Source organism: Eleutherodactylus coqui, chromosome 12, assembly GCF_035609145.1.
Source record: "Eleutherodactylus coqui strain aEleCoq1 chromosome 12, aEleCoq1.hap1, whole genome shotgun sequence".
NCBI classification, from domain to species: Eukaryota; Metazoa; Chordata; class Amphibia; order Anura; family Eleutherodactylidae; genus Eleutherodactylus; species Eleutherodactylus coqui.
The window spans coordinates 102,216,487-102,240,472 of NC_089848.1; the positions used below are offsets into that span (position 1 = coordinate 102,216,487).

The 23,986-nt window shown below is 43.3% G+C and overlaps 1 protein-coding gene across 1 annotated transcript in view; it reads right to left on the reverse strand.

The window, feature by feature from the left end:
* Positions 1 to 23,986, reverse strand: part of PTPRN2 (protein tyrosine phosphatase receptor type N2) — a 1,135,353-nt gene that overhangs the window by 769,845 nt on the left and 341,522 nt on the right. Inside the window, exons 6-9 of the mRNA XM_066584551.1 lie at positions 13,685 to 14,111; positions 10,738 to 10,983; positions 3,675 to 3,715; positions 154 to 548 (exon numbers count right to left, since the gene is read on the reverse strand). Coding sequence (XP_066440648.1) covers positions 154 to 548; positions 3,675 to 3,715; positions 10,738 to 10,983; positions 13,685 to 14,111 — 1,109 coding nt within the window. The remainder of the gene's footprint in view (positions 1 to 153; positions 549 to 3,674; positions 3,716 to 10,737; positions 10,984 to 13,684; positions 14,112 to 23,986) is intronic.

The window sequence follows — 23,986 nt, forward strand, 5'->3', positions numbered from 1 at the left end:
TGGGGAGTGAAGGGATTGAACCCGGACAACCTCGTTTAAGAAGGTGAGTATGCCATACTTCTTCTATTTTACCTTTTTTCTAGTTCCGGAAAACTCCTTTAAAGAGGACCCAAGCCAATAAGAGCTTTGGATTACTCAATGTAATAGACTTACCTCTTCTGTGTTACAATGTAGCCGTACTTGTCACTGCTGAAAGACTTCACTTGGAAATCCATCTCCTGCTCGAATTTCTTTGGTTCCTGTTTGAAGGTTCTGTCATCCTGGGCGTAGCTTTCTTGTTCCCAGTGTTGAAGTTCAATCTCTTCCTTGGATTCCGTGTCATCTTCAGCTGATTTCTTCTGAGCTGTCAGCTCTCTAGCGTACGTCTCACTTTTCACATTCTCAAACCCAACTTTCTTTTCATCATCATCGTCATCATCATCGTCGGTGTAGTGGAAATCGCCAAATCTTTTAAAACCTTTTTCAAAAGGCTCGGACATGAACTCGTGTGATGTGGAGTCAGCAGTAAATTCTGGAAGATTCTCTTTCTTTAAACTTATTTCTTGGTCCTAAAAAAACACACTGTCATTAATTACAATGTGCAAAATGAAGCTGATTAAGGTCAAAGTAGGTAAAACAAAGTACACTCATTGTCAAAAAAAATTCAAGTGCCTAGAAGGAGTTTTCAGAATGGAATGAAACTTTGTGATTGTAACGTTGATTTGAGTGAATAATTACAATATCAGAGCAAAAGGAGGATTTATTGCGGAAAAGGGAGGCCAAATGACCTTTAGCTAAGCGCCTGGAAATGCTTCCAACAGACATGGGGCCTCTGACGATGGTGTCACCTGTCTCTGGATGGCGGACAAAGAAACAGTTGGAGCTGCTCATGCTTGTCGGACGATCAGATGATCGTCTCTACTGGCGGTCTGTCGGGCCATCTTGAGTCTGATTCACTTGTGTGCCCTCATGCATCCACTGGTTCCAACATCTCCTAACAGTCTGGTCAGAAGGGCACAGGTAGCGGCAAATAGTCAATACGATCACCAGCTTCTTGTCTCCCAATAATGTGCCCCTCTCAAACTCTGTTAACTGGGACAGATCTCTTGGATTGCATCGTAGAGGCGTCTAGTGGTCAACAAGCTCCACACGAGCGGAAGAAGAGGTCACTACACACTAGTAGACTGCAAAAGCCTTTTTATGTGTCAAAGGTGGAACCACTTTTAGGGCCTCAGATGGCAAGACTGTTCATCTAATTACCACAACTCTCATCATTTACATATTTGCCTGAGATGGAACTGCATGCTGAGTTTTGCAGCAAAACGACAACTCTTTCTAGGGGCGCGATTTTTTTTTTTAACAAAGTGTATGTGCAAAGTTACTCAACTTTTGGTTAACTGTAGAATGCTGTAAACTGTTGCCCAAAATCATTCTCCTTACAGCAGCAAATATGGACACAATACATATAGAGAGAAAAGAGTCATGTACCATAGGCTGCTGTACAGATGTATGGAAGCACACCCTATGGTCCCTGAAACCATGGCTCCCAGTGTCTGCACTGGCCAGCTGTACTTCTACGCAGATTATATCACAAGACTAATGTCATCTTCTGTTCTATAAAAATTACTTCCGAACTAAATATAAAGATCCCCTTTAAACGTCTACAAAAGAGTTACTATTTTGGAGAGCTCTTTTTTACACTTTAAGGACACGGCCTATTTAGGGTTTAGGGTCGCAGTGATTTTTTGGGGACTTTCTCCAATTTTCAAAAGGCATAACTTTTTTACTTTTCCGTTGATATGGACGTATGAGGGCTTGTTTCTTGCGTCACAAGCTGTAGTTTTTACTGGTACCACTTTTTCGGGTACATATAATGCATTGTATAACTTTCATTACATTTTTGGAGGGGAGGTAGAAAAAATCAATTCGATTCCACCATGATTTTTGTGTTTTTTTTAACAGAGTTAATCATGCAGCATGATCATTATTTTTCGTGTGTTGGTACAGCAATACCAGAATAATTTTTTTTATAGGTTTTTCCACTTTTGTACAAAATCACTTTGTTTTTAGAAGTAATTTTGTTTAGCATCACTGCATTCAAAGTCCCACAACATATTTATTTTTCCATTTACGGAGCTCAATAGGGCTTGCTTTTTGCGCGATGAGCTGTAGTTTTTTTGGTATTATCTTGGGGTACATATGGCATTTTTGATCACTTTTATTGCATTTTTTGGGAGGCAAAATGAACAAAATAAGCATTTTTGCTCAGTTTTCTAGCTTTTTTAAATGTTTCTTACTCTCCAGGATAAATAGTGTGTTAAATTTATTGTATATGTTGTTACGAAATTAGCGATTTTTTTAAAGGGAAAGTGGGCAAAAAAGTTTTACACCTTTTTGTTACTTTTTTTTTTACACATTTTTAATCTTCATGCAGGGAATTTGATCCTGCGATCATAAAATCGCTATGATAATACATTGAAGTATGTCAGTATTGCATTGCATTATCGCTATTTCTAGCAATCATATTTCATGGCTGACCTGGACACCAGGCAATGGCAGCCAGCTGCCATGGCACTTCACCGGCCTTCTGTGATGACATTGCGGTTGGCCGATGACGTCACAGACGGAGCATGCACTTAAAGTTATGGCTTACAGCAGCCACATGGGAGACACAATAGACAGGAGAGCATCCTTTGATATCTAACCATCTATCTATCTATGCAAGAAAAAGTAAGTGCAACCCTCACCACTTGGAATCCCCTAGATTTTTGCACTTACTACTAATATAGTGTGGTTTGATTGTGATCTATGTCCCAGTTATAGACAAACACAATATGAAGGGGTGAACAAAAATATGGAAACAACGTACAAAGGCATGCGTTAAGTTTCATGGGATTATAAATCATATTTCAATAAGTCATGTAGAGACCGATTTTAAGTGCAGGTAATATAACACAGATGCTGCCGGGCAGAAGTGAACATCTGCCCGAGCAACAAGGTTCCATTGTTCGGGGGTTTGAGCCACTCAGCTGCTGTTACCAGCTGGCTCCCCAAACCACCCAGAGCAGGGCAAGAGGTGAAGTGAACACACATTTGGTGGAAAAGCTGTCAGCCAAGCAGGGGTCAAAAGAGCAGCTCAGTGCTAATGCTTAAAATCCCATGCATTTTGTATGGTGTTTCCATATTTCTATCCACCCCCTGTAACTGATATTACACAAACAGTTGTACTGTTCATGTCTTTTATTAAGCATGCTGAGTAACATCCACAAAGCAAAGGTAAGTGAGCCCTTGAATTTAATAATATGTACGCTCCCTTTTAGCAGCAACCACAATTTCCTGTAGCTGCACATAGGATTCACACAACGTTGAAGAGTAATTTTGGACCATTCCTTCTTACAAATAGGTTTCAGTTCATCAATATTTCTGGGATGCCTTGCATGTACAGCCCTTGTCAAGTCAAGGCATGGCATCTTCACAGGGTTAAGCTCAGGACTCGGGGTTAGCCATTGCAAGCACACAAATCTTCTTATTCAACCATTTTTTAATCAATTTAGCTGATGCACATTTTCTTACCAGGTTATATATACAGATGCACAAGGTTCACTTACTTTTCCTTGAGGATACACGGATAGATGTTTTGGCTTATCAGGACTGAAAACAACACAGGTAAAAAGAAAAATACAAACAGATAATACCTGTGTTTCGAGCTGTGTCTGTTTTTGGCTTGCTTCCTGACCTTCAAGAAAGTATGAAGACCAAATTACCAAACATGATCACAATAAATTCACCATGGATTATTTTCAAATATACATTAGGCAGCGCTTTAATTCACACAAGGTATTAACAGCACTGGGTATTTCCATCTTAGAAGTCATATGTAGGGCATATTATGAGGATATGCATTACATTATGATTTCTACATAGGATCTATACAACAAGAAGGTCAACTCAACTTTTTTCCTGCACATTGGTGCTCTCATTCATGCGCTATACAGGGAAGCGCAACATAGACTCATTTAAGTAAGGCTTGGTTCCCGTGCAAGGAGAACTTATGAGGACAGGGGTTTCCAGCAGCATAGCTCTACAGGTGGGGATTGGTTGAGCTGGCTGGCTGTGGATTGCTACAGCCAGCCAATCCCCCAGGTCTGTAGCTCATATATACCAGCTCATCTACTAGAGGCTGCTCGTCTTTTCCCTGTTTGTTCAGTATGTTCAATGTGAACATGTGTCTTACTTTGGATTCTCTATCATATAGAATAAGGTAGGTCCCTAGGTTCCGGCACGAGGTCATCCCAGTCAGCATGATTGCCCCACATGCAGCCAGGCTTCTTAGGGTTAGTTGTCTCGTTAGAGTAGGGACACGCAAGACATCAATAGATAATCATCGGGTTTCCAACGCTCGAGATCCCCACCAATTAACTGATTGCTGGTGCCGCTGTTTCTACGGAAAGCAGATCACATTGACCATAAACATAGCAATATCAACTTGGGCCACTGTGCTATGGTTAGCATGACTGCTTCCTGCGCTTTCTGTAATGACAGCGGCACTGGGAATCAGATGATCGGTAGGGATCCCAATATGTGGATGCCCACCAGTCATGAGGACAGGTCATCAATAGAAAAAATCGAAAGTAAGAAAAACACGTTTTTTCTTCCACAAACAGCACCACACATGTCCACAGTTTGTAAGTGGTATTGCAGCTTGGACATTTCACCTAAATGGTGCAGAGATGCAATACTAGATACAAGCTCCGGTGTTGCACTGTTTCTGGAAGACAGTCATGTTTTTATAATCCTTTAAAGAGTCTGTGGCACTACATAGTTCATATTTATTCTAGCAAAAGGTATAAAATTAATTATTTTTGTATTAGTCCCTATGAAAAATGATTCCCAGTACAAAGAAATGCACCTTTGATGCACATGATGGCATTACTTCTGCTGCTTCCTCTATCTATCTTAATATCCTGTTCGGTGACTGAGCATGCACGGTGTATCCTAACTTTGGCTCCGCTCAACCCAGTATAAATCCCATGGGGGTATATGTACTAAGCCTGGCATTTCCTGCGCCAGCCTTAGTATAATTTCCATCTCTTCATGTATTCGGCATATCACCGGCTCCATGTGCCTTGACAGAAATGTAAGCCTGGTTCCGATCCGACGAACCATTCTGGTATAATTTACACCAGTTTCTGGCATAAATTATACATAAACCTGTCAATCCAGGCAGTCACGGCCCCTCCCAACAAGCCCCTCCCATTTTCCAAAAAGTGTCAGGGTCGGAGCAGAAAGCTAAAAAGTTTCAAAACTTTTCGGCAAGTGGCTCTTGTGCCAAATTTTGCAACTTTTCTATGCTGAAAACCGATGTTGAAGCCCTCTGAAATGTTGCCCTATATCTTTCCATCCAGTAACTTCATTGAAGGCCCGGCATGTGCAAGGAACATCTGGGTGTGGTGGCTTCAGATCATTTTTGAGCACGGATCATCTGAATACTGCATACTTAGATGCTCCCTATGCATGCTCGGATTTCAATGAGGTGACAGCCGGCTGAGATAGTGGGATACAGAGTCAGCACTAGGCATGCCTAGGACAAGTGGAGCCAAATCAGGACACACTTTGCATGCTTGGCTGTCGGATGAGAAATTGAGATGTACAGATGAAAAAGATGCAGTAGTAACTTCATGAAGAGCCATCATGTACATCAATAGTACATATATTTGTACTGGGACGACCTATGCTGCTGGGATCTGTTGTACTGCATGGGTTTCCAGCAGCATAACTCTACAGGTGGGGATTGGTTGAGCTGGCTGGGTGTGGATTGCTACAGCCAGCCAATCCCCCAGGTCTGCTGCTCATATATACCAGCTCCTCTACTAGAGGCTGCTCGTCTTTTCCCTGTGTGTTCAGTATGTTCAGTGTGAACATGTTCCTGCATGTCTGTGCAGGTTTCCTTTTCTGCGGTGTGAACTGTGTCTTACTTTGGATTCTCTATCATATAGGATTAGGTAGGTCCCTAGTTTCCAGCACGGGGTCATCCCTGTCAGCATGATTGCCCCACATGCAGCCAGGCTTCTTACGGTTAGTTGTCTTGTTAGAGTAGGGACTCACAAAACAATGAGGACCCTTGAAGTGGGCTCGCGGGCTTAAGTATCTTAGCCAAAATACAAACTAACCTTGTACATCCTATAATTATTCCATCTGGCTATGTGTGTATGTATCCAGGTGAGTGTTTTGAGCACTTGTCAGTCATGATTTCTGTTTGTTTCTTAGTTATGTCCGCTGTTTCCAAGTTCCGTCATAGTTTCGCCAGTTCGTGAATGCACACGTTTCAGGTGGGAGGTTTGTGTGTTGTTTGGGCCCCTCATCTGTGTGTGTGGTATGTCTGTTCATGTGTCCAGTTCGCAGATTTCGTGTTCCGTCTGAGTTCTTGCGTGAACTGGACGTAACACATATAATGGCCAGATATAGTGTTATTCCGTATCTACACACATTACAACTTATTCAGAAAATTCATCTGAAAGTTCAGGTACACTTTAAATCTACATAGTTCTTACTCTAAAACATCAATCTATTAAAACATGTCACACATAAATGATACAACCTTTAGCATGAGCTCATTGACACCCAAACAAAGACTTATTACACCAGTTACTGAACTCCATATCAGGAAATCGATGCATTCATTTTGTAGAAAGAGATTATGTAAATATCCTTTCTGCTTCATGTGAGACACAAGGCACCGTTTGTGCAAGTCTGGTGCTTAACAAGTTTTCAAGGTTAGTTTCCTGCACTTTACAGCAGGAGATTATGGATTGCAGGTCACAGGTGTCAAGTGTACGGCTACAGAGTGCGCTGTTTACGTTGTGCGTTCTCTGCAGCGAGTAATGGATAAACTGGCGCATTTCTAAGATGAATGTTTTCATAGTTTTTCATTTTAATGACTTTTACTTGGAGGTGGATACACCGACATACATGTACGAGTATACAATAAACTGATATATGAACTCATGTATTCTTTTAACCCATTTATGACCAGAGACATATTGAGATATACACGTACGCACTTTTTAATACCAGTTTTCTGGCATACAAAAGTGGCAATTTTGGCACATGTGAAAAATTTAAACTTTTGGGCCATTTACACAGGACACCTTCACTACTTTAGAAAAAAACTAATGTGGGGCCTAGCGTAAGGGGCCCCTGACCATGCCCCCCCATTACATTTACCATAATGAACGCCAGAAACTGGTGCACATTATAGCAGAAACCTACGTTAACTTGGAGATGGCATACAAAGATCTAGCAAGCGCCAAATTAATGTCTGAAGCCTGAACAGAACCCCGAAGGTTCGAAAGCTGGCATTAACATCATGTATGTTTGTTAGCCATTAAAAGGTATCATATCTACAAGATTACTTGGTTTCTCTTGCTGGGAACAATCACAATTGCTTATTTACCCTATTTGCGTAGCCATTAACAGTTAATGACTGTCGGGCCACACAAATAGCATAGGCACGCTAAGCAAGGTAGTGTGCTGCAAAATACAAGCTGTAAAGTGCCACCTGCTGTAACTCATGTATTAAGAGGCGCAAGCTTCCTAATATATGTGCATCAGGAACCCCAGAGCTTAATTTACTTAGACTACTATATGAACCACCAGTCTAAGCAAATACACCTTTTGGAGTCTTTTTGGCCAAGTACAGTGTGGCAGATTTACCTGTCCAATGGTCAGACGGTGTAAACTAAGGGTTCTTTTTCAAGACCAATTATGGATCCAAAGCAGAGGTGTAGCTTAAAGCTGCTGGGCTCCAGTGCAAAATTTGGAACTGGGCCCCCAGCTATAAAACTTTATTGATAGTATTGGATTGCAATATGGGGAAGAGACAAAGTTCCAAAGAAAAAGCTTTCTTTCCGCGCTCCTGCTGTAGATCTTCTCATTCAAAGCAAATCAATTGTCATGACAGACAGTCTTTTCTGTATAACACATTTATTCCAAAACAAAAGGTACAACAAAGTTGCATACATGAAAGATTCTTGCAGCAGTAATCATACAACGCGTTTGGGTGTTCTTAGATGCCTTTTTCAACGCCGAAGTAGAAGAGAAGATCTACAGCAGGAGCGCGGAAAGAAACCTTTTTCTTTGGAACTTTGTTTATTTAACCCATTGAAGAAAAATCTTCTCTGGGATTTTTTCATTCCGGCGGCTCTCCTTCTCCATTGAAGGATTTCTGGAGATTCTACATATATACTACAGGCACACTTGGACCACAGGTGCAGGCGGGGCGCCCCTAAGTCCTCTTACGGGAACCCCGTTGTGCACCAGGTGAGTTGAATTCATCTTTTAATATATGGTGGCACGGATAATTGTTCTAATATGGGGAAGAGAGACTTTATGGGCCCCATAGGGCTTCCGGGCCCAGGTGTGACCAAACTCCCTGCAACCCCTAAATGTACGCCCATTATCCGAAGTAATTAGTGCAGATTGACAAAGAATCTTGAATGGTGCTTATTTAGATTTCTTTACATGGGGCAAGAATCGCTAATATCAGGTCAAAAGATAGTTGATCCTTAATCCCCAAGAAACTATGTAGTCGGCAATACGTACATCTTCCCATTTACATTGTGAGATGTATAACCAACAAGCGAGCATTTTCATGCTTGGTCAAAAGTACTGATCGATCGATGAAGCCTGATGGTTGTCCCTTTGACACGGCCTGATAAAGGGGAGTAATCGTGCCCAATAATCGGGTCATGTAAAGTAGTCTTGAGACTAGACAGTCTCAAAATGTGCCGGATTTATCACAATTGTTCGTGGTGAATAATAAACCTGGCCCATCTTTAGACATATCTTTCTAACTTTACGTCACCTATTAGTTGGCTTAGTTTAAGCCAACTAATAGGTGACATAACATGAGGTTACATTTGGGCCATGCCCTTTTCATAAAAAGCCAGACCCCTTCCAAAAAAACTGCACTTACCTATCAGATGTGGCGAAAAAGTGCCTAAAAGTGTCTAAAACACATCATAAATGTGGTACAGGACATGTAAAACAGTTTTCTTGTGCCAGAAAACTGGTGCATTTTCAATAGTAAATCTGCTCTACTATGTGTAGGTTTAATTGCTCTAACTTTGCTATTCACTTGCCTACAAGTGAATAGCAAAGTTATATTTTTCATGTTTTTGGCTCTTTGAATATTTTTTTGCGTCTTTGGCTCTATGTCAACAAAATTTTTGAAGTGTTAGAGTTGTTAGAGCTGTACAAGAATTGCCTTGTGTGGCGCAGAGTGTTAAGGCAGCAGAAATGCAGTCCTAAGCTCTCACTCGTGACCTGAAGGTTGCGGGGTCAATCCCCGCATGGTTCAGTTAGCCGGCTCAAGGTTGACTAAGTCTTCCCTCCTTCCGAGGACGGTAAAATGATTACCCAGCTTGCACCAGGGCACTTTATCTTTACCTACCACACAATTTTTAAAGTGTTAGAACTGTACAAGAATTGCAAGATACCCCAATAAGAGGCCATGACAAATCAGTTAAAAAATGTTTCACAAGCTTGTTGAGTGCCTCAATTCTTAATTAAGAAGCCTGAAAATCAAGGTTTGACTGCTCTTGACCTTAATATCTTATGTCCAACCACTATGTCTTATTCAGAGGGGTCAAGAAAACAAAGCAATATGGTGTTGTTTTTTGAGAGTGCTCATACAACAGACTTGTTTTAATGCCCTTATACATATATAGGACATGATGTTTCTTATCCTCCACCTGGGAACCACACCGATCAGCTGATCACCGGGCTGATGCACTCGTCCGCGGGGCTGATGTGTGCCTAAAACTCACAACTCGATTCTCTCTGCAGTGACTGGGCTTGGTATTAGAGGTCAGGATCCCATTCACTTCAATAAGAACTCTAGACTGAGGAAACCACTAATAGATTGGGGTCCAATCACTGGTACTGCCACTAATCCCTAAAATGGGGAACCCCAATCCTAAGTCCCTCCTTACCAGCACCTCTGTGGGGCAGCGCTGCATGGAACAATGGCCAAGCACACACGTGTCATACAACGGCATGATATAGGTCTTGACCATAATGAAGAGATGCAAGTTGAATAGGAGGTATTGCTCCCATCGATTTCAATGGGAGTGAAGCCGGCTATTACGCTTCTGGTGCTGACTACCTATGATGGCGTCTGACCTGCCTGTCAGCCCAGATAAGCTGATTTTCAAGGATCCCATCATTAATAGTTGAATTGGTTTTCCGGTTGTAAACTATTAACTATCATCAGGATAAGTCATCAATAGTAGAATGGCAGTGGTTCGCTGCCCGGGAACTCCACAGATCAGGTGTTTCCCAGGCCAGTGTGCTTGCGCATTGAGCTGATTACTGCAGCAAACAAACAGGTCGACTCCCACTCCATGGGCTAAGCTTGGTATGCAGGCAAAGTTCCTATTCATGTCAATGCCTGTAATACCAAATCTGGACACTGCAGTGGGAACAGAGCTGTCTGCTTCTTGTATAAATCAGTTCAGTACATGAGAGCAAACAGTTGATCGGCTGAGGTCCTGGGTGATGGACCCCCACCAACCTACTATTGATGACCTATCCTGAGGATAGGCCAATAATAGTTTATAACTGGGAAAACCCCTTTAAAGTCCTGGAATACCCCTTTAATATCTGGAATACCCCTGAAACAGCCTGAATTTTTAGCTCTCAGTGAAGTTGGTCCTCAAACATTCCTCATTTTGTCAGTATTATTTACATTTTTCATACCTTGAGAAGTTTTATTGATCTCTCTATCCTCATCATGTTCCTCGGATTCGTAGAGTTCCACTCTTTTAACTTCTTCTTCTCCTCCTCTTTGCTTTACAATTTTACGAGCCTCAGCCTGCTCTCCATCAACAATCTGAAGAGTATCGGCTATAACATCTGCCAGTTCATCCAGCTCTTTAGGGCTGAGGTTATCAAAGTTAAATTTATGTTTGCCAAGTTCCTTCACGACGTTCTTTATAAATGTTTCTGAATGAAAGACGGGGAATACATCAGTGTTACTGTCAGATACAGGAGATTACTGCACCAACATTTGTCATCAAAATGCCCGTTTTCTAGGTCTTTGGACCGATCATTTCAGAATAATATAAAATTACTTTACACTGCATGAGGCTTATTTTCTTTAGATATCTGAAGATGGAAGACGCTAACAACTTCAATCAAAATGGCTAGTCATAAAATATGAGTGAATAACAGATCAGGGTAGAAAAAAAGTGAGTTACGATAGATAGATAGATAGATAGATAGATAGATAGATAGATAGATAGATAGATAGATAGATAGATAGATAGATAGATAGATATGAGAGATACATAGATAGATACATAGATAGATAGATATGAGAGAGAGAGATAGATAGATAGATAGATAGATAGATAGATAGATAGATAGATAGATAGATAGATAGATAGATAGATAGATAGATATGAGATAGATAGGTATGAGATAGATAGATATTAGATAGATATGAGATAGATAGATAGATAGATAGATAGATAGATAGATAGATAGATAGATAGATAGATAGATAGATATGAGATAGATAGATAGATATGAGATAGATGGATATATATTAGATAGATAGATATGAGATAGATAGATATGAGATAGATAGATATTAGATAGATAGATATGAGATAGATAGATAGATATGAGATAGATAGATAGATAGATAGATAGATATGAGATAGATAGATAGATAGATAGATAGATAGATAGATAGATAGATAGATAGATATTAGATAGATAGATAGATAGATAGATATGAGATAGATAGATATGAGATAGATATTAGATAGATGGATAGATATGAGATAGATAGGTAGATATATATGAGATAGGTAGATAGACAGATAATAGATAGATAGATATGTCCACTTTATTAGAGACCACCATGTAGTAGCGCTTTGAATCTCCCTTGCCCCTGTGGACCGGAAGCTATCAGGACCGGCGGCTCATGGGTCCCTCGTGCCCTCACCGCCGGTCCTGTCACACAGGCTGCTGCCGTGCGGCGCAAGGGAGCCCCGGTCTTCATCACCTCCCCTGGCCGCCAGCCTCCTCCTCGTCGCCGGGTTGCTAGGGACGCGGTGGGTGTTGCCCCGTGTCGTGTCTTCGGTACCATGGGTGCCCCGCATGTGTTTTCTTCTCTGCCTCCTGCAGGGCTGGGGGTGGGTTCCCTGGTGCTTCTGGGTGCACTCAGCTGCTGTCAGGCTCCCAGCCCCAATCAGCTGCTGGGGCAGGAGCTCTGACAGCATTTAAACCTGCTGGTGTCTGCATTCCAGTGCCAGTGTTAGTTTGGTCTTCCTGCTACACCAGCGTACTTCTTGTTGAGACTCCTGACTTTTGACTCCCTGTTTTTGGACCTGACGTTGCCTTTTGCCTGACCCTCTTGTGCCGCGTACCCTCTCGTTGCCGACCCGGATAGTCTGACTCTCCTTGCTATTGTTTGTACCAGTGCCTGTCTGTTTGTTAGTCCCGGAGTTCCCCTTCCCTAGTGAGTGTGTGGACCATCGCCCAGTTGTCGCCCTGGGGCCTAGCCCAGGGGGGCAAGTAGGTAGGGACAGGGGTTGCGGGTATTTGCAGGGACCTCCAGTTTCCCAGACTGCAAGTCCTGACAGAAGCTAATTGCAGTTACTGCAAACTATATGGAGGTGCTGACATGCTCTGATCAGCTGACAGGAAGGGTTCATCGATTCATGCTGCTTGTGTCAAATTCTGATCTCCCATCAGCACGGTGCAACAGAAATCTGGATTCATCTGACCAGGAGATATTTTTCCGCTGCTCAGTGATACAAGTTTTGTGCTCTTTTGCTCACCGGAGTCTCATGTTTCTGTTTCTCTTATACACAATGGCGCTGGAACTAGTTTGCTGTCATAGCCCATACCTCCACTTACTAAGGAAAGACAAGTTGTACATTCAGACACATTAGTGAGAGAACCGGCAGTAGTTTTTCAGCTACAGTTTGCTAGACTGTATAGCATCTGTTCATCAGAATGATTCTTGACATCCTCCTCTGACTCCTATCACCAACATGTTGTTCACATCCCCAGGATCCCTTATCGCTGGGTATTTTTTCTCAATCACACCATTTTTGGTATTCCCTCCACACAATCACACAAAAAAAACACAGAATTGGCAGTGAAATCCCGGCTCCCAGCTAGTCTAGCACCGATGACCAGACCTCGTTGGAATCGCTCAGATCGCTGGATTTTCCCATCTAATGTGGATTCACACTGAAACTGATCCACGGGAAACTTGTCACTTGATTTTATGCTGCATTCCAGGGTCATGGGGATAACGTCCATACAGGGGATCTCCAATCATGAAAGGTCAGGGGATTCTAATAAAGTGGCCATTCAGTATGGACGGTTAATCCGACCTCGGTTCTATTATCTAAAATTAAACCTGAAGAGAAACAAACAGACAAACCAATATATACCTGAACACCATAAATGGTCATATTGTGACGAGTGTCAATGTGGTGCTCGCTACATCTGTATCAATACCCACATAAACAGAGTCAGTTACCAATAACTCATTAAGGATTTTTTCCCCCAAAATACCAATAACAGGAAATCCAATAGATGTAAAGAACAAAGTTTCTTTCCTATTAAAAGTTGCCCAGTGTACTACAAGTTAACCAAATGCCTGAATATAAACATGTATTACCGTCCACAGTACTCAGCGGGTCCTTTGGGTCTTGCTGGCGAGAAGTGGATTTATAAATCAGCGCTCCAAGATTTGGCCTTGACAAGACTCGAGCTCTTGGTCTCAGAAGAAAAGATTTGATCTGATAACTATCCTCTTCATCATCTTTAGGAAGCCCTCCGTCAAGCTGACCGAATTGTGGAGCGCGGTATTTACTGGAATATAACGAAGAAAATGTCGCCTTCCCGTTCAGATTCAGGTTATCGGGATTCTGAGATCCCGCCTTTTGTGCCATGTAGGTTTTTAAAGCCGCCAGTAGAGTCTTTTTCTCAAGATCGGCTTCCGACTCTTGGGGAGGCTTTTTCAGAAGAGCCATTGGTAGGACCTTGGAAGGAACGTTTTGATAGGAGGCTGGAGCGAATAACAGGCCCGGGTTTCCTTTGGAATTCTGAAACAATCATTCAATGAAGTTTAATGTTCTCAGACGAAGGAACAATGGAGAAGGCATTAAAAGCAAAATAACAGTCAACATTCCTATCAGCGGCAAATAACCGAGGCAAACTCTCAATTACGTAAGATAAATAAAGCGGCAGAAATAAATAAAAGCCGATCGCTGTTGCTGCAAATAATCTTTAATTAATAATTTTGTTCCCCGATCCCTGAAGAACCGCTTGTTTATTTGTAAGAAACTTGATTTCCTGAGAGTGGAATAACATTAAAACTGGCAATCTCCTAAATGAAAGAACTTTGTTTATGAAATTTCTAAAAAATTTCATTTCGGCACCCATAAAATACCTATAACAGCCCTTACATCAAAGGCTTCGGAGCCAAAGAAAAGAGTTCTGTGCGTGAAGCCTTGACTTCAGGCAGCGATGTCTTGTAATTGATTTACCAAGTGTGTACGCTACAGTACTTAAGAAATGCTTCAATTTAAAGGGATACTCTGCTGTACGCAAATGAAGGTTATTCGTTACATAATGAAAATTTTTGCAATTTTCCAATATATTTTCTTGCAGCCGTTCCTTATGGTTTTCAGGATCTCTACTTGCTGTTATTTAATAGGAAGCTTCATTGTCCTAGGCATGTGACTGGTTAGAACTAGAGATGAGCGAACGTACTCGTTTAGGGCGATTTCGCACTCGAGCACCGCTTTTTTTGAGTAACTGACTACTCGGGCAAAAAGATTCGGGGGGCGCTGTGGGGCGGGGGCAGCGTGGTGGAGCGGGGGGTAGCAGTGGGGAACAGTGGGGAAGCTCTCTCTCCCCCCCCCCCCTCCTTACTGCAACCCCCTGATTACCCCCGGTGCCCCCCGAATCTTTTCGCCCGAGTAGTCAGTTACTCGAAAAAAGCGGTGCTCGAGTGCGAAATCGCCCTAAACGAGTACGTTCGCTCATGTCTAGTTAGAACTCATCTTGGCTAGTGTAACCGGGGGTGCCTCTACCATGAGGAGATCTGAGATTGTCACCTCTGACAGCAGTTTGCTGGACCTCAGTGGGCTGCCAGGTTGCCACCCAGATAGTGATTAATTTTTACCAGTCATATCAATGGCCAACAAAAAAACAACTGCCAGCTGGGAACTGGCCAGGTAGCACCCAACAGGCATTTCACTAACTCAGACCATGGCTCTGATCCATCGGCAGCCAATGCTACTGAGTCTGTGACTCCTTAAATCTTACCCAGTGTCGGTGTGCAGGAATGCCTGTACACAGCACAGACTTCGGGGGAAAGGTCAGAGGTCATTAATGGAGATGCACTGAGTATGTGAGTCTCCTGTCGGGCTGCCGCTAATCCAGAGGTCAAGGGACACCATTACTACTGGGGCTAGTATGGGGGCGCTATTACTATTGGAGTCACTATGGGGCACATTATCACTACTGGGGCCACTATGGGTCACTATTATACTGGGGCCATTATAGGGGTCCGTAGTACTACTGGGGAAAGTGTGGTGAACCCTATTACTACTGGAACCACTAAGGGGTAAACTATTATTACTATGGCTACTATGGGGGTGACTATTATTATTGGGGGCATTATGGGGGTCACTATTACTACTGGGACCACTAATGGGGTCACTACTACTACTGGGGCCACTAATGGGGTCACTACTACTACTGGGGACATTAAGGCAGTTACTATTATTATTGGGGACACTACTGGGGTCACTGTTACCCTGTAATTTCAGGCAAGTCTCAATTGTTCGAATATTTGTTGGGTATCTTTTGTATTGGTGCTTTCAATGCCTGTAAAATGGCGCCATTTTACACTTCACCTCCGGCAGCATAAAGGCTTGGGATACCGCTGACTGTAACTCTATTCAGACTTTCCCTTACTAAACTCCCCCCTTTGGCCACTTCTGTACAGTCTTGTGAAGGAAATCCATCAACGGAATCTGGCACAGGGTACATGGATAGCCTGATGAAGAATAGAACACAGGGGGGTTACAGGGTTTCTAGAAGTGTGAGACGATATAACTGACAGTGGTAAAAACGGAGATAAAGACTAAGATCTTTCCCTGATATGCCCCGATTGGACCTGCCAATAAAGCAGAACACCCACCCCGAAAAGGGTGACCCACTCTGGAACCTCATAAGAATCCATATATGTCCCTAGGCGTAAAATGATGGAAAAGCAATATAAGAAGAAAAAGCATGACAAAAAAGAGAAATGAAGAAGAAAATGTCAGAGTTTGAGAGCAACAATAGTATGTAGAGTCCAAAGTTCATAAAACGAAGGCACAAAAGAAACACTCAGAAGCTTCAAGGAAAAAAACCCCTAACCACCGAGCAAGACCAGTATACAAATGTACTACTGGTGGACTCTGTAAAGAGGAGCTGGAATAAATACCTTAAGAAAGACACTGATAGGCTGACTGGAACAATAGACAGCTCAGCCAGCCTATGAGAAGTGGGACATTTCTCCCTCTGTGCATGCGTCGGTGAGTGCATCACGCAGTCTGACACTCACTCACAAATCTCATTGTGAGCACGGCACTGAGACACCTCTCTAATCAATCCTTAATGCAGCAGTTAGGCTCATCTTACTGTCCTACACCAATGCCTCTGCCCTGTGCCAGTCATTGCACTAGATGTCTGCCCACTGTAGCATACAATTCATGCTTAAATCAGTAGTCTAAGGGCTTAGTCAGACGGGCGTTTTTTGCCGCGATTTGCGCATGCGCATGCGTCCGGCGATTTTTTAAAACCATTGCTTCGCAATGGTATCGGACACATGAGCGCTTTTTATGCGCTCGTCCGAAAAATTATAGAACAAAAAATCGCAGATCGCACCTATCTGCGATCTGCGATTCCTGTTCGCTTCTGTGTATGCCCTCAATGGGGCCGGCGGCAGCAGCGCCGACCCCATTGAGAACATATAGAAGACAAATCATTCTTCTCTGCCACAGCTGTAACAGCTGTGGCAGAGAAGAACGATGTTTGCCCATTGAATTCAATGGAGCGGCAATACAGCCGCTCCATTGAAAGCAATGGGGTGCCGGCGTGCGCGGGGTTAATTGTCGGGAAGGGGTTAAATATATAAACCCTTCCCTGCAATTCATGCTAAAATGTGTTAAAATAAAAAAAAATTGTATACTCACCTTTCCGCTGCACTATTCAGCCGGCGGGGCTTTAAAATCCCCGCCTGCTGAATGATCTGCTCTGATTGGTCACAGCCTGACCAATCAGAGGCCGGTTTCACTCACACACCCATTCATGAATTCATGAATGGGTGAGTGACTGCTGCCTCTCAGCGCTGAGCCAATCAGGGGCAGGTCTGACTCACATCCATTCATGAATTCATGAATGGGTGTGAGTGAGGCATGCCTCTGATTGGCTCAGCGCTGAGCCAATCAGGGGGCAGGTCTGACTCACACCCCCTTCACACCCACTGCAGGACGGCTGCCCGGAGCTGCAGGCAGAAGGTGAGAATGCAATTTTTTTTTATTTTAACACATTTTAGGATGGATTGCAGGTAAGGGCTTATATATTTAAGCCCTTACCGACAATTCATCCCGGGCTCGCCCGCAGCGCATTGCTTTCAATGGAGACGGCTGTATTGCCGTCTCCATTGAATGCAATGCGCTGGACAGCTCCGGCCCGTTTCTAATGAAACGCGGCTAGGAGCAGATTTTCGGGCGATTTGCGGGCGACTTGCGCGCACCGGTCACGCGATTTGCGGATGCGCATCCGTCATGCGATCCGCAAATCGCGGCAAAAAACGCCCGTCTGACTAAGGCCTAAAACTGCATTTTGTAGTCTAGAATATTACATGCTGTTCTGATTAGCCAGAATTGGTCACATGGGTAGCCCTGGCCAATCAGAAAACAGCCTGCAACGGTTGATTACCAATGTGCCAGACAGCCTAAAGGTACTGACACACATTAGATTAAGGCCTTAGTCAGACGGGCGTTTTTTGCCGCGATTTGCGGATCGCATGACGGATGCGCATCCGCAAATCGCGTGACCGGTGCGCGCAAGTCGCCCGCAAATCGCCCGAAAATCTGCTCCTAGCCGCGTTTCATTAGAAACGGGCCGGAGCTGTCCAGCGCATTGCATTCAATGGAGACGGCAATACAGCCGTCTCCATTGAAAGCAATGCGCTGCGGGCGAGCCCGGGATGAATTGTCGGTAAGGGCTTAAATATATAAGCCCTTACCTGCAATCCATCCTAAAATGTGTTAAAATAAAAAAAAATTGCATTCTCACCTTCTGCCTGCAGCTCCGGGCAGCTGTCCTGCAGTGGGTGTGAAGGGGGTGTGAGTCAGACCTGCCCCCTGATTGGCTCAGCGCTGAGCCAATCAGAGGCATGCCTCACTCACACCCATTCATGAATTCATGAATGGATGTGAGTCAGACCTGCCCCTGATTGGCTCAGCGCTGAGAGGCAGCAGTCACTCACCCATTCATGAATTCATGAATGGGTGTGTGAGTGAAACTGGCCTCTGATTGGTCAGGCTGTGACCAATCAGAGCAGATCATTCAGCAGGCGGGGATTTTAAAGCCCCGCCGGCTGAATAGTGCCGAGAAGCAGTTCAGGAGAACTGACAGCGGCCGCGGCTGGACTCCGGCTGCAGCGGAAAGGTGAGTATACAATTTTTTTTTATTTTAACACATTTTAGCATGAATTGCAGGGAAGGGGTTATATATTTAACCCCTTCCCGACAATTAACCCCGCGCACGCCGGCAGCCCATTGCCTTCAATGGAGCGGCTGTATTGCCGCTCCATTGAATTCAATGGGCAAACATCGTTCTTCTCTGCCACAGCTGTTACAGCTGTGGCAGAGAAGAATGATTTGTCTTCTATATGTTCTCAATGGGGTCGGCGCTGCTGCCGCCGGCCCCATTGAGCGCATATACAGAAGCGAACAGGAATCGCAGATTGCAGATAGGTGCGATCTGCGATTTTTTGTTCTATAATTTTTCGGACGAGCGCATAAAAAGCGCTCATGTGTCCGATACCATTGCGAAGCAATGGTTTTAAAAAAATCGCCGGACGCATGCGCATGCGCAAATCGCGGCAAAAAACGCCCGTCTGACTAAGCCCTAACATTGATATCAACCAAAACTGTAATTCAACAGGTGAAATTTAATAAATGATAATTTCAGTCAACCAATGATAGATAGTCATTGTTGGGAAAGAAGTCGGCCTTATTTGAAATTTTAGTCTAATAGTTGGATGAAAGTTCTGTCATGTGATCAAAAGATTTTTTTAAAGAAAGATCTTTCATCCAGTAAAGTTCTTAAAGGGGTTTTCCCGGCAAATTCTATCTTCAGGTTTGGTCATCAATAGTTAATCACCAGTCACCCGCCACTCCAGGATTCCCAACGACCAGCTGATTGTTTGGCCTGCTTTCAGTGCAGTGGGGCTGGACGTCATCATCAGAGTCGAAACAGAAAGTCTCTGAGGCAGCAGCACTCCCACTGAAATAAATGGGAGTGCTGCCTCCTATTCCTCTTCCATGACCGATGTTGGAGGTGGAAGTGCCAGAAATGTAATAGGAGGCTTCAGCTCTTATTGATCTCAAGTGGAGTGAAGCTGCCTTGGATACTTCCTGCTCCGACTCTGATGTTCGATCACTGCACTGACAGCAGGTCAGACCATTAGCTGATCGCCAAGGATCCAGAGTGGCGGTTCCCCAGCGATTAACTATTGATGACCTATCCTGAGGTTAGGTCATCAATAGAATTTGTCCAGAAAAATCCTTTCAGATCTTTCATCTCTCATTCGATGGCATTCACATAGGGCCATTTTGAACGACTGTGGCAGTCAATATGGTCTAGATTGTGTATGGCTGCATCTGTTCACCAGATGATCATTCGTTCAACAGTAGTTCAACCATCAAGCTACCTCTACCTACAGCAGTGCGCATGGCCACCTTGGATTACTGGAGCAGAGCCCCAAGAAATGGTGGATCTGTGACTGTACAGGATAAAGAATGGCACCAGGTAATATAACATCCCCACTGCAACCCTCTGTCTCCTATCTCAGGGGAATATCTCGTCTTCGGACTAGAAGGTGGTCTTAATTCTACAACAAATAGTATTGTTGATGCTAAGTTATGACTTTGACTTTTGTGCACCATAAATGTACCAATTTTTTATGCACTTACCAGGGTGTATTGGTCCTTAGGGCTCAGTCACACGGGCACATCGGCACCCGTACACAGGCGCCGATGCGCCCGTGTGACTGAGCCCTCACTGCAGGAAGGAGACGGCCGTACCTGAAGACGGACGTCTCTCTGCAGCGCTGAAGAAAGAACACATGACCGTCAATGAAGGCGGTCACATGTTCTTTCCTCCGGCGCTGCAGAGAGACATCCGTCTTGAGGTACAGCCGTCTCCTTCCTGCAGTAACACGGGCGCCAATGCGCCTGTGTGACTGAGCCCTAAAGGACCAGACACATTTTAGGGATTTTTACCCATATGGTGGTTTTACTGCCCTATTTTGTTTTCTTCAGCAACCAAACTTTTTTTGCAGCTTTTTTTTCCACTGACTTCCCCCCCCCCCACCCACTACCCGTTTTAAGTTTTATTAAGGGTAAAAGGCTAAAAAATGATTTTATTCTAATTTATTTTTACATTTGTATATTTACGCTAAAATAAAGCACAGGAATGGGTTCCTCATTTTGTTTTGGATGTTTTGATATATAGTTTGTATAGTCTCAGACTATGGCAGCGGTTTTAGTTGGCATTGGCAGTGGGTCATATTCTTTATATATATATATATATTTTATTATTATTATTTATTTTATTTTTTTAATTTTGTAATTTCTTTTTACTGATTTTTGTAACTATTTCTTTTACCATCTATACGTCATATAAGATATCTGGGGGCCATTCACATTGTATTTTTTTTTAGTTATACATTTTCCACTGTAGCTGGGACATCCGTGGGAGCCACATCCATAGGAGCCCCAATTACAAGAGAAAACATCCCCTTATAGTGACAGTAGTCACTAACAGAGCTGATCTGGGTTTGCGAGGACCCTGTAGCTCTGCTGTGGCAGGAAACACCTAGCAGTCATGCAATCGCTGGGTCAAATAGTGGAAATATCGCTTCCGCTTTCTCCCTTCACTACATAGCACTCATTGAGCGCTCTGTAGCCTGTAAAGGAGAAGGCAGCAGTGGTTAAAATACGCTTTTGCCTCCTCCTCTGGGTCCTCAGATGTGACTAACAGCCGAGGACCCGGCTTGCTCCTGCTAGATTACAGAACTTTTAATCCAGCATTGCATTTTTTTTGCTATCGGCTGGGATTAAAGCCCCGGACCTCGCTCCGTAAATTCACAGCACTTGGACTTTAAGGGGTTAACATCATCCTATAAATATTTGAATTGTATGGCTATAAAGTATAATTTCCATCCCCACAATAGCCCTAATAATTTTAGTTCAGTTCCATGCTTTATACATAATAGCTGATTAGAAAAGATTTAATTTACCATTGTTTGAGCTTTCCGTTAAAAAATGCTATTGTTGATGTCAACGTGAAGCGGGTCCCTCGTCTCTTTCTGAATGAGTCTCATTGTGAACAATTTTTGCATTTTAGCTAAATTCTGCATATTTTTTGTAAATGTTATTTTCATTAGTTTGAATCACGAGTCAACAACCCGAAAGCCTAACCATGGAACCGTTTACCGGTTATCAGTGTGGATCGGTGACATGAAAGGACTTGTGTATTGGTTATCATTTTAGAGTATTAGATCTGACCTTCAGAACATTTTTTACCGTTCAGCCCAGTAGAGTTACTTTTCAGCGCGGATCAATAACATATAAAGGGTAAGAGACAGCGGCATTCTAACAAGAACGCCAAATGATTACGGATTGACATCAGCCAAAAATCCCTCATTTACGAAGTATTTTTCCACATCAGTTCTTCTTTTACCTTATTTTGAAGGCTGTCCTCTGAAAGGTCAGAGCGAGAGAAGGCTTTTTTTTTTTGCTTTTTTATTTTCTATTAATGTGACAATCAATGTGTTTGTGTTCTGCACAAACATTCAAGTGCAATAAGTGTTGTTTTCTTAACCCATTGCTAACGCTAGCTTCACATCTGAGCTGGAGCCTTCGACTCAGATTCGGCGCAAGGTGCCAGTCAAAATGGCGCAATATGCCAGATGGTATACCTGGTTATAGTGAATTGGGTTGGCTGCCACAGTACAGGTCCCTAGACAGAGCTGAACAGCAGAATATACAGTGCTGTTGAGAAGCCAGTCGAAGGCTTCAGTGGCAGTTGAGTGCAAAAAGTCTATGTAATGGCACACAGAGCACTTAGAAGTCCGCCACTATATGGTGTGACCATACAACTCCATATCATGGAGTTATTCGATACATTTCTTCATTCAGTGTAGAAGGGGTAACGTTTCTCCTTACGGAGAGCACCTGGTAGGTGTGAAGAGACTTATAAGGCCACCCATGCTCCTCTGGGAAATTTATGCAAATGGGAAGATGTAACAATGCCTCTCAGCACCACCCATTGGAAAGCAGCATTCCTGCAAGTCAATGTCAGACCTTTTAACCGGCCTTGGAACAATGACTTGGTATATATGCCAAAGCCAGAGTCTTCTCCAGAAGGAAAATGTAACCATGGACAGACAGACTATATCAGGTTTTCCCCCTCATCCGTGTACAGTGGGTTGCTGGCTTTGCTGGGTGAGAGATTGCCTTCTAATAGGTGGCGATCTAGAGGTATTGTTCCATCTTACCATTTACAAAAATTTCCCAGAGGAGCATGCATGGCCTTATAAGTCTTCGCACACCTTCTAGGTCCTCTCCCTAAGGAGAAATCAAACCCTTCTGATCCACATTATAGGCCTCTTACCCAGCCAAGTCAATAAACCTACTGCACACTGGTGAGGAGCAAAAACCCTGAAACAGCCATCAGTATATGGTTATCTTTTCCTTCTGGAGAAGACTCTGGTTTGGTTTGTACTCCAAGTCATTTTTACAAGGCTTGTTTAAAGGTCTGCCATTGGCTTGCAGGAATGCTGCCCTCCAATAGGTGGTGCTGTAGAGGCATTAATCCATTTTCCCATTTGCATTCATTCAGTGCATGCACACAAACTGCTCTCCATATGTATGTGCATACTGAATGCAAAGATGCACCCAATGCATCGTACAGAGCACCGGCTATCCGGGCAGACAGCAAGGGAATGATGAGTATAAAAAGGAGATCAGCAAACTCGGCGGCCCTTATCCTATGAGCACATAACCTTAGTTTATGGTGCTCGTAGGACATGATAGGTTCCTTTTACTGAGAGAGGTAGTAGTAATTATAATGTATGCCTTTATTTAACCAAAATAATATATATTTGGTGTGTTCTTTAATGTTTTTTACTTATGTATGTGTCAGTTTGCATACAATAGTAAATCATTAGTGAACATATGTACAGTGCGTAAAGTAACATAAGAGCATGGCAAACAATGCCCCAACATTACAGGCTCTCATAAAGTAGGGATAACCAGACTTTTCTGGTGTGCAAGCTAATTTCTTTTGAGTCTGAATGAACACCAGCATGTGCCTGGCTCCTTGGAGTGAAAGAAAGAAGCAATGTACAAACAATCAATAGACAGGTCATTATGTGTAATATTGAGTGGATCAAACCAGTAGAATCCTGTGATCAGGTCGAACTTTACTAAAAGTTCAATCCAACACAAACCCGAGCCAAGCTTTTAGCAAAGTTATACCCAAAACTGGGTTCCACTGGTTCGGTTGTCTCTACACTAGTCCTGAATACTGCTGTATCACCAGTGCTTTTAATGGGGCCAGTGGCAGCAGCGCTAGCCCCATTGAAAAGAGCTTCTACGACAGCTGTCACAGAAGTACTTTCAAT